General features: G+C 47.8%; 1 protein-coding gene across 1 annotated transcript; it reads right to left on the reverse strand.

Annotated features, from left to right (window-relative positions):
* Positions 1–7,533: 7,533 nt before the first annotated feature.
* On the reverse strand, positions 7,534–9,020 carry LOC118237612 (transmembrane protein 217-like). The gene is made up of 2 exons (XM_027394430.2): positions 8,695–9,020; positions 7,534–8,192 (listed from the first exon to the last, which is right to left on the reverse strand). Exon 2 carries the CDS (start codon positions 8,163–8,165, stop codon positions 7,611–7,613), a length of 555 nt encoding a protein of 184 aa, XP_027250231.1. The 5' UTR covers positions 8,166–8,192; positions 8,695–9,020; the 3' UTR covers positions 7,534–7,610.
* Between the last annotated feature and the right edge of the window lie 2,629 nt (positions 9,021–11,649).

Raw genomic sequence — 11,649 nt, forward strand, 5'->3', positions numbered from 1 at the left:
GAGGTAACTGTGTATAGTCAGTCAGGGAATATAATGTGTTACGGAAGAAATCTGCAGGGGCTGGAGTACAGCTCAGTGGTAGCATTTGCCATGCAGGCAGAAGGTCATGAGTTTGATCCCTGCTAATTGACCATCCCCAGAGAGGTTGGGAGAGGTTGGAAGAGGTGGGAGAAGGGCTACACCCTGGGCTATGTAAGGAAGGCATTGATACTAAATTACTTTCAAAAGAAATTTTACTTTATTCTTTTCTTTTGGTTTCTTCTTCTTCTTTTTTTTTTTTCTCAAGACAGGGTTTCTCTGTGTAGCTTTGGAGCCTATGCTAGCACTTGCTCTGTAGACCAGGCTGGCCTCGAACTCACAGAGATCCTCCTGCCTCTGCCTCCTGAGTGCTGGGATTAAAGGCGTGTGCCACCAATGCCCGGCCTTTTTTTTTGGTTTCTTGAGGCAGGGTTTTTCTATGTAGCCCTGGCTGTCATGGAACTTACTCTGTAAACCAGGCTAGCTTCAAACTCAGAGATCCAGCTGCCTCTGTATCTGGAGTGTTGGGATTAAAGGCGTGTGTCTCACCACTGCCTGGCCATAAACACTATTTTTGAGGAGGAGGAGTTGAGACAGAGTCCCCTGTTCTCACAGCTGGATACTTGTGTGTACACGTGTGTTGTGAGTATATGTGTCTACTGAAGAAAGTTCAAGTTAGGAGGCCAGAGGTGGGTGTCAGGTGTCCTGCTCTGTCATGCACAGCTTATTCCCTTGAGGCAGGGTCTGTCAAGTATCTGAAGCTAGGCTTGTGGTCAAGCAAGCGCCACAATCCTCCAATCTCCACCCTGCCCTTCAGTGTGTGTGTGTGTGTGTGTGTGTGTGTTTACAAGGGGACTTTTTTAAGTGAGTGCTGGGGGATTTGAACATGGGTCATTGTGCTTGTACAGCAAGCACTCTTATACACCAAGCCTCCTCTCAGCCCATGTACAAACTCTTTGGGAGCTTGCTACTTCAGTGATCTCTGTGGACAGAATGGGGCTCCATAGTTAACAGAGAGTGTTCTAATACAGCTCATCATGCCTGATGGATAACAGAGTGTAGGGTGTGTTTTAACACACTTTCATCATGTCTAACAGATAATATAGAGTGTATTCCAACACAGTCTCATCATGCCTGACAGATAACATAGAGAGTGTTAACACAGCTTCATCAATGCCTTGCAGCCATAAAACAAGTCCCTTCTGCATTTTTTAAAGAATATTTTATGTGTACAGTATTCTGCCTGCAGGCCAGAAGAGGGCACTAGATCTCATTATCGATGGTTGTGAGCCACCATGGGTTGCTGGGAATTGAACTTAGGTCCTCTGGAAGAGCAGCCAGTGCTCTTAACCGCAGAACCATCTCTCCAGCTCCCCCCTCCCCCCATTCTGCATTCTTGTTTTCTCCTATAGACCTGTTCTACCCCAGCATCTTTGGATTCTCTTTCCCAGCCTGTAGCCATCTTCTCAACAAATCCTATCAATCCATTTGGACTTAGATCTAGATACCTTATCACCCTGGGCCTCCACCTCCACTCCAGGCTTTACTCTCATCCCTATGCCTTGCTATTCTACTGCAGAGCAGCTCCTGGCTGGTCTGCCCTATCCCACCCTACTCCCTCTACGAACAACCTTCTGCCAAGACACCTAAAGGGGACTTTGGTGTTTTGGTTTTTGAGACAGGAACTCACTGTGTAGCTTTGGCTGGCTGGCCTGGAACTCATTTTGTAGACCAGGAGATGGATTCACAGAGATCCTAATTGCTGGGATTAAAGACCTGTGACAAACATCACACCTGTCCTATTGTTTATTTGTTTGGAGACAGGGTCTCTTGGATCCACCAGCCTCTGCCACTGGATTAAAAGCACGTACCACCATCACCCAGACACCTTGAATTCTTAGTTCTTCAATTTTCAGCATTTAGGGGAATTTATGGAATGGAGTAATGGTGGTTTGAGGTGTGGGGAGAGGTGATGGTAGGGAAGGAAAACTAAGGTAACCTCTGGTCTACAAAGCAGAAACCGACTTCACTGCTCTTGTAGGAAGTGTGCTGCCTTTCGAGTGACCTAAGAGTGGAGGTTTGGGCCAGCTGAAGTCAAAAGGTCACCTGCAGGACACCCTCCCAGGCACAGGTCGGGGGTCAAGGGTGTCAGTCTGCCTGAGCTATCTTCAAGTTCCTGAAAACAACAACAACAACAACAACAACAACAACAACAAAAACAACTTAGGCAACTGTTATTGTTATGACCTACATTGTTATGTAGGTCAGAGGTGATATCACAGCAGACCTAGCAGGGACAATGCTCCACTGAGCTTGGTGTCCTCTAAAACCAGTGAGGAGAGAGTGCGTGCGTGCGTGCGTGCGTGCGTGCGTGCGTGCGTGCGTGCGTGCGTGCGTGCGTGCGTGCGTGCGTGCGTGCGTGCGTGCGTGCGTGCGTGCGTGTGTGTGTGTGTGTGTGTGCGCGTGCGTGCGTGCGCGCGGGCATGTGCGAGCAGATGTCCTCACAGCTTCAGCTGCTGGTGGGGAGCAAGTGATCCCGACATAGGTGGTTAAAACTATTCACTGTTAGTGTGCCCTAGTTCCTGTGAGAACTCAGAGTTTGTCACCTGAGATGACTGGAGGAGGAAGTGCCTCCAAGGCCACTTGTGGGTTATTGGTAGGATCCAGTTACTTGGGGGACATTAGTTCCCAGCCAAATAAATGTCTCTGTAGGGACTTTCCCAACAGGGATGCTGGCTTCTTGGTACCAGCCACATTGAAATCTTTATGGTATTAAAAAGTGTTTTTTTAGCCGGGCGTTGGTGGCGCCCTTTAATCCCAGCACTCGGGAGGCAGAGGCAGGCAGATCTCTGTGAGTTCGAGGCCACCCTGGTCTACAGAGAGAGTTCCAGGACAACCTCCAAAGCAGCACAGAGTGGTGAGATAGCTTGGGTAAAGGCACTTGCTGCCAAGCATGACAACTGAGTTTGAACCCTGGATCTCACATGGTAGAAGGAGAAAATGGATTTCCATGAGTTGTCCTCTGAGTTCTGCATGTGCTCCATGGCGCACCAGCCCCTTCTAACAAATAAACATAATGAGCAGGTTTCTCTTTTTTCGGGGGTGGGGGGGGCTGAGACAGGGTTTCTCTGTGTAGCTTTGGAGCCTGTCCTGGAACTTGCTTGGTAGACCAGGCTGGCCTCAAACTCAGAGATCTGCCTGCCTCTACTTTCTGAGTGCTGGGATTAAGGATGTGTACCACTGCCTGGCTTAATAGTAACAATTTTAAATAGACTTTAAAATTTTAAAGTTACATTTATTTTTATTTATCTTTTAAAATTTATTTTAACTTTATTTTATGTGCATTTGTGTGAAGGTGTCAGATCCTCAGGAACTGGAGTTTCAGACAGCTGTGAGCTGCCATGTGGTTGCTGGTAATTGAACCTGGGTCCTTTGGAAGAACAGCCAGTGCTCTTAACCACTGAGCCATCTCTCCAGCCCCTATTTATTTATTTTTAAAGATATATTTGTTATGGATAGTATTCTGCCTGCATGTATTCCTAAGCACCAGAATAGGGAACCAGATCTCATTATAGATGGTTTTGAGTCACCATGTGGTTGCTGGGAACTCTGAGCCTCTGGAAAAGTAGCCAGTGCTCATAACCTCTGAGCCATCTCTCCAGTCCTTAAATTACATTTATATATGTGTGTGTGTGGGCTGCAGAGCCAGGCGAGTGTGGAAGTCAGAGGACAACCTGTGGGAATTGATTCTCTCCTCTGGCCCTCACCATCTCTTTGTAACTTCATCTTGGAAGCAACATCTTATCCCTTTGCTGGGCTGTTTGTTCAAAGGGCATAAGCACTGACGGGCTCATTCTGAGCTCTGTGAGGAGGGCTACCCCTCAGGGAAGCAGTTGCAGAAACAAACTGGATTTCAGAGAGGTCAAAACTGGAACCATGTGTGGGGCTCATCGGTGCGGTGCAGAGGGAAGTCCAGGGGAGGGCGAGACTGAGCCCTGGAATTTGGAGCCGGGCCGCGGAGGAGAGGTTTTTGGGAAGGTAGAAATGGAGACACCTGTTGGCAGGGGAGGATGTAGCTACCTGTCACAGACCCTCCGAGAGGGGGTGATGATGGGAAAGTCAGGATTAGACAAGGACGGGCTACCCTAACAGAAGCAACCTTGGCAGAAGGAGGTGTGAAGGTTGGGCCAGAGGGTAACAGTGGAGAACAGAGAGCAGGAGGTGGAGGCAACTGTGCCTTCCTTTGGGGGTTTTGGTATTTTTAGGCGCTCGGAGTTGTGTATAGTGCTTTAGAGCTCCCTACACCAAGCACTTTCTTTCTTCTCTGAAAAATCGAAAGTGTGTATTTATTGTTATTATTACTGTGTGTGCCGGTGCCTGGGAGCCATGGTGTGCGTGAATACATACTGTTATTATTACTGTGTCTCTGTGTGTACTGGTGCATCGGAGCCATGGTTTGCATGTGGACATCAGAGGGTTGAGGCTCTTTCCTTGATGGTAGGCGATGTTCAGGCTCCAGGAGGCATCAGATGCTTGTAGACTGTAGAACCAACTTGCCAGCTCCCAGCCCAGCTCTAGTTACTTTCGTTTTGTGATAGAGTCTCGCTAAGGTGCTGGGGTTAATTTTGACTTCTCATTCTAGCCCAGGCAGGTATGGAGTTTTTTGATCCTCCTGCCTCAGTGTCCTCAGCAGGTCGGATGGCCCAGCTCAAGTATCTCTTAGTTGAGCTTATTCCTGGAACTTTCATGGCTTCCTTTCTTTGGTTTTCCAGTTCCCAATTCAGCGGAAGACACTAGGGTAGGTGGTTAGATCCCTGGCAGCAGGTTTCAATCCCACTTGAAGAATCTGGATTTGGTCAACCATACTAACTGGAAACTTGTCACCGACTGCCATCTAGTGGTTGTTTGGAGAACTGCCCCAGGTCCAAATTCATTTATTTTTATTTGCCTTACTGTTTTGCATGCATGTATGTTGTGTGAGGGTGTTAGATCTTGGAGTTACAGACAGATGTTAGCTGCTATGTGGGTGCTGGGAATTGAACCCTGGTCCTCTGGAAGAACAGTCAGTGCTCTTAACTGCTGAGCCATTTCTCCGATGTTCTGGGTTCAGTGAGTCACAGCAGTCAGGCTGCTCAGGCTTGGGAGGAGTGTGGTCCAGGCGGACAGTGTTGGGGTCTGGGGAAATGGCTCGGTGGGTAAGGGCTTCACAAGCATGTGAAGCTGAGTTCAGATCATAGTATCCAGCCTGGAGGATATTGTGCACCTGCAATACCAGTCCTGGGGTCAAGACAGGAGGCTTTGTTGGCCAACAGTTTGATTGGCCAAGAAACAGCAAGCCCAGGTTCATTGAGAGGGCCGTCTGGAGGGCAGATAAGGAGGAGAGTGACGTCTGCCATCTACCTCTGGTCTCCATGCACGCGCACCCCCACCACGACTAACGCTTCTTCCTCACTCCCAAAGGTTTATTTTATTTTTTGAGACAGGGTTTCATTATGTAGACTGCAGGTCTGTAGACCAGGTTAGCTTCCAACTCACAGAGATTGGCCTGTCTCAGCCTCCCAAGTGCTGGGACAGAGGGTGAACCCCAGCGCACCCAGCTTCTAGCTTTTCCATTGTTGCGGCCCCCCCCCCCCCGTACAGGGTCTCATGGCCTCAAGCAGCCCAGGCTGGCCTGAAATGAGATATGTAGATGGGGATTATCTTGAACTCCTGACCCCCCTTTGCCAGTTGTTGTGATTCCAGGCTGATACCGACACCATGCCTTTGGTCACTAGTGAAGGCACTGGGCAGAATGTAAGCGGATACTGTGGAAAGGTAAGCCTGTTGTCTCACTCTGCGTCAGGGCTACTGCATGCTAGGGGTTCAGAAGGGTGTGGAAGGGACTGGATAGCATTTACTGCATTGCCTTCAGGAGGTCAGACAGTGTGACCTAAGGAAGTCCTGTTTTTATTATGTGACCTGTAAGCATCATTCACTCCCTCTCTGCAGCCTTTGTGTCATCAAACCATAAAAACCATGGGTATACGGCTGTAACGTGTCGCTCGAATGTAAAACACATGCCCGGAAGGTGGCTCTTCCCTGACGATAGGAGCACACCAGTTCTCAGCAGCGAGCTTTAAAGTAGGGTTCTTTAGGAGCCTGGAGAGGTGTCTCAGAGGTTAAGAGCGTGTGCTGTTACTGCCTAGGACCTGGGTTGGGTTCCCAGCACCCCACCCCACCCTGGGTTGCAACCACCTGTAATGCAGCTCCCGAGACTCCCATGGCCTCTTTCCTGGGAATGTGCACCCATGTACACACAACCACACTCTCACACACATGCGGACCCATAATTAAAAGATTAAAAACAAATCTTTAACATAGGGTGAGGTGGCACCTTCAGTCTTAACACTCAGGAGGCAGAGGTGGGTGGATCTCTGTGAGTTTCAGGCCAGCCTGACTGACATAGTAAGTTCCAGCCTAGCTAGTGCTACATAGTCAGACCCTGATTCAATGAACCTTTTTCTTTTCTTTTGTTTTTTTTTTTTTTTAATGGCTCTTTGGGCTAGGGATATAATCAGTAGAGTGTTTTTCTTTTTATTTCCTTTTCTTTAATGATTTATTTATTTTTACTTTGTGTGCATTGGTGTTGGACCTGCATGCATGTCTGTGCTGGGAATTGAACCCAGGTCCTCTGGGAGAGCAGCCAATGCTCTTAATCACTGAGCCTTCTCTCCATCCCCAGTAAAGTGCTTTTCTAGCATGAATAAAACCCTGTCTGATCCCCAGCACTGTATAAACGGGATATGACATCTGTTGTCCTTCTGTGATCCTGGCATCCGGAGTGAGGAAGATCAGAAAGTCTGGGTTGTCCTAGGCTAATCGAGAGTTGGAGGCCAACCTGGGATAAAAGGTAGAGATAAGGCCTGGGGAATGGCACGGTGGGTGAAGTGCTTGCCTCAAAAGCATGGAGACCTGCATTTGGATCCACGTGAGCCACAGAAATCCAGGCTTGTAGCAAGCACGAAACTGTAAACATCTGTAATCCCAGTGCTCTTACAGTAAGCTGTGAGGTAGAGACAGGACGATCCTGGAAGCCCACAGTGGCTGCAACAAGGAAGACAAGGCCTCACCTCAAACAGGGTGGAAGCTGAGGACTGGCTTCCTCACCATGGCACCTCACATGCAAGGATGTGCACAGTCACAAGGGCTGGGATTAAAGGCATGCACTACCACTGTCCAGCTTAAAATACATCTTTAAAAACGATTTGACAAAAAAGCCTGGCTGTGCTGGCACACTATGTTAATCCTAGAGAGGCAGAGACAGGAATATCTCTGTGAGTTTGAGGCCAGCCTGGTCTACATGTTGAGTTCCAGGGCTAAATAATAAGACCCCCTCCCCCCCAAAAAAAACCGATAAAAATGAAATATTTTTTGAAAGTGTTAAAAATAGGTACCAACAAGATAGTCAACACAAAGGTAACAAGTATACAAATATATCATTAGGTAACCAATCCTAAAACAGGCTGCATCCCCCCCACTCCCCGCCCCTTGCACATAAATCAAAAACCCTAAAAAGACCAGGGAGGGAGGGCTCTGCCATGGACCTTCCTGGTTCAGTTTGTTTTGCGGTACAAAGAGCCCAGCCCGACAGGTGGCCATGAGTCCACTGTGCTGACGGAGGAGCGCCTGCGGCGGCCGGCTATGCTCACAGTCTTGGGGTCCTTGTAGAGCGAGTAGCCGTGCTTGACAATGAAGGGCAGCGGGGTAAAATGCAGGAGCATGCGGGAGATTTGCAGGACCAAGTACAGGTTGCCCAGCTCCTTGAACTGCTCCTTGATGGTGCCGTAGATGAGCAGGATCATGGTGAAGCTGAAGAGCTCGTAGATGATGATCCACAGGGTGTAGACTATCAGCCCCATGAACATGTTCTTGTCCAGGCAGAAGAGGAAGAAGCAGCTGATAGCGACGGTGGTGATACACAGGCCTATGCTGATGTTGTTCCTGTAGACCACAGCCCAGGAGGACACCTCCGAGTCTGTGTCCAGGTAGATGCTGTATTTGTCTTCGAAGCCAATGTGTGTTATTTGATTCAGTTCAAAGATGAAGAACTGGATGGTGTTGAGGATAGAGAAGATGCCTGCCATGGTGGATATCATCTTGGCATTCATTGTGTACCCAACTCACCAGGGTTGGTCCTGGAAGGAAAAATCAGGGATAAAACATGACAAGGGGCAGAGCTAGCCCAAGACCAGCTCCCCAAATCGTTAGATGTAATTAGTGGGTCAATGAGCAAAGATGAGCTGTAGACAGAGTTTTCTTTGGGCTGCCATCTCATGAAAAAATGACAGGGAGGCTTACAGTTAAAGGCTTGTCCCACCAGCTCTTACAACTTAGATTAGTGCATTTATATCAGTCTACATTTTGCCTTGTGGCTTTTTATCTCTCTTCCATCTTGCACATCCTGTTTCCTCTCTGTGTCCTCTGACGTCTCTCCTCTCCTTCTCTCTCTACCCAGAAGTCTCTTTTTACCCAGAAGTCCCACCTACCCTCTTCCTGCCTAGCTATTGGCCATTCAGCTCTTTATTAAACCAATCAGAAGGCACCATGGCAAAGACAGATCTTCACAGTGTATAAAAAGGTTATTTCACAACCATGATCCGTGGAAAGGCAGGCTAAGAGTCTGAGCTGTGGACTCACCTAAGCAGCTGGAACCATGTTGTTGGGACATGGAATAGGATTTCTTTCACTGTGAAGAGACACCATGACCACATCTCTTAGGAAGACATGTGTTATAAAGGACAACATTTAATTGAAGTGGCTCATGTGCAGTTTCAGAGGTTTAGTCCATTATCACTGTGGCAGGGAGCACAGCATCGTGGAGGCAGGTATGGTGCTGGCTACATGTAGATCAGAAGGCAACAGGAAATCAACTGTGACACCGGGAGTAGCTTGAGTATAGGAGAAATCAAGGCCCACCCCCACAGTGACACACTTCCTCCAACAAGACCACACCTCCTCCAAAGAAGACACACCTCCTAATAGTGCCACTGGCTTTGGAGGCCATTTTCTTTCAAATCATTACACATACCTTATCCAACAAGGTCATTACACAGTGATCTCAGTGAGAATGACCCCCATGGGCTCATATGTTTGAAGAGTTGGTCCCTAGTTGGTGGAACTGTTTGGAAAAAGATTAGGAGATGTGGACTCCATGCCCAGCACTATACAAGCCTCCTGGTAATCTTAGCACCTAATAGGTAGACACAGGGAGACCTTAAGTTCAAGGGCATTCTTCATTATATAGCAAGTTTGAAGCTGGTATGGGAGACCTGAGACCCTGTCATTCCCTAGAAGGGAGACAAGAGACCCTGTTATTCCCTGGTACCCACTTCACTAGACTGTTATTCCAGTTACAATTTTTTTTTTTTTTTGAGACAGGGTTTCTCTGTGTAACAACTTTGGCTGTCTTGTGACTCAATTTGTAGACTAGGCTGGCTTTGAACTCACAGAGATCTGTTTCTGCCTCCCAACCTGGGACACTTGCCTAGTATTGGGGAGGCTTTGAGTTTAACCCTTATTACTGTACCACTTCCCCACTGCCCCCCTTCCACTCCCACACCCAACTTCCAGCTGATTTTGTAGTTTGTATGTACACTCATGTGCTGGCTAGTTTTATGATGCGATACAAGCTAGAGTCACTGGAAAGGAGGGCGCCTCATTTGAGACATTGCCTCTGTAAGATTGGGCTGTAGGCAAGCCTGTAGGGTATTTTCTTAATTAGCAATTGAGGGGGAGGGCAGCCCATGCGGGGGTGAGATTATTCTGGGCTGGTGGTCCTGGGTTCTGTCATAAAGCAGGCTGAACAAGCCATGAGGAGCAAGTCAGTAAGCAGCACCCCTCTATGGGCTCTCTATCAGCTCCTGCCTCCAGGTTCCCGCCCTGCTTGAGTTTCTGTCCTGACTTCCTTTGATGATGACAGTGGTGTGGAAGTGTAAGCCAAATCAATTGCATTGATCATGCTGTTGCATCACAGCAACAGAAATCCTAACTGAGACATCACACATGGACTATGTTCTATCTGCATGCTTGTCCCGTCTAAAACTCAAGCTAAATTTGTCATTGTGACAGGATTGAGGGTAGTTGGGACCTTTAAGAGGCATAATGGCACATGTCTTTAATCCCTCAGGAGGCAGAAGCCTGCGTATTTCTGAGTTCAAGGCCAGCCTGGTCTACAGAGTGAGTTCCAGGACATCCAGAGCTACATAGAGAAACCCTGTCTCAAAAAAAAAAAAAGAAAAGAAAAAAGGCACTAATGTGGGCAATTTCAATCCTTAACAGGCCCACAAAATTTATAGTCTGACTCTAGTGACTCATGACATCACATACACGTAGCCATTCCAAAAAGAAGGAAGTCACACTGTAAAACTTATACTTCAGGAAAACAATAAAATGTGTGCAGTCACGAAGACAGGCACCTCACCCAGGCTCTCCACCCAGAAATACCTAGCTGTTTTTAACTGCCACCAACAGAGTTTTCCTGTCTTCCCAGTAGAGCAGTCCTTGCTCTGGGAACACAACTGTTGTGCTTTGTACAGCCCATTTCAAGAAATTCTCCATGTCTGTCCCAGAGTCTGGTAAATTCTTTTACCACCCATGTACCTGGCCTTGCTGGGGTCACCCATACACCTGGTCTTCTTGTGGTCTCCAAAGACAACTACCATACCTGGTAGTTTCCTCTTCATTTTGTTTGTTTGTTTTTGTTTTTGTTTTTTTGAGACAGGGTTTCTCTGTGTAGCTTTGGAGGCTGTTCTGGCACTCGCTCTGGAGACCAGGCTGGCCTCGAACTCACAGAGATCTGCCTGCCTCTGCCTCCCGAGTGCTGGGATTAAAGGCGTGCACCACCAACGCCCCGCTTCCTCTTCATTTTTAAAACCTGTTTTGGGGGCTGGAGAGATGGCTCAGAGGATAAGAGCACTGACTGTTCTTCCAGAGGTCCTGAGTTTAATTCCCAGCAACCACACGGTGGCTAACAACCATCTGTAATGAGATCTGGTGCCCTCTTCTGGTGTGCAGATATACATGGAAGCAGAATGTTGTATACATAATAAATAAATAAAATCTTTTAAAAAAAAGCAAAACCTGTTTTGGGTTAGGTGTGGTGGCGAACGCCTTTAATCCCAACACTCAGGAGGCAGAGGCAAGGGAATTTCTGAGATCCAGGCCAGCCTGGTCTACAGAGTGAGTTCCAGGAAGCCAGAGCGACACAGAGAAACCTGTCTCAAAAACAAAAAACAAAAAAACCCACTGGGCGTTGGTGGCTCATGCCTTTAATCCCAGCACTTGGGAGGCTGAGGCAGGCAGATCTCTGTAAGTTGGAGACCAGCCTGGTCTACAAGAGCTAGTTCCAGGACAGCCTCCAAAGCTACAGAGAAACCCTGTCTCGAAAAACCAAAACCAAACCAAAACAAACCAAAACAAAAACCCCAAAACAAAACAAAACAAAAACTAAGCAAATAAAAAAATTGTTTTAGGCCTGATGTGGTGGCACATTCCTTTAATCCCAGCACTATGGAGGCAGAGGCAGGGGGACCTTTGTGAGTTTGAGGCCAGCCTGGTTTACATAGTGAGTTCCAGGCCAGTGAAGGATGCATA

This window comes from Cricetulus griseus, assembly GCF_003668045.3.
Source record: "Cricetulus griseus strain 17A/GY chromosome 1 unlocalized genomic scaffold, alternate assembly CriGri-PICRH-1.0 chr1_0, whole genome shotgun sequence".
Taxonomy (NCBI): domain Eukaryota; kingdom Metazoa; phylum Chordata; class Mammalia; order Rodentia; family Cricetidae; genus Cricetulus; species Cricetulus griseus.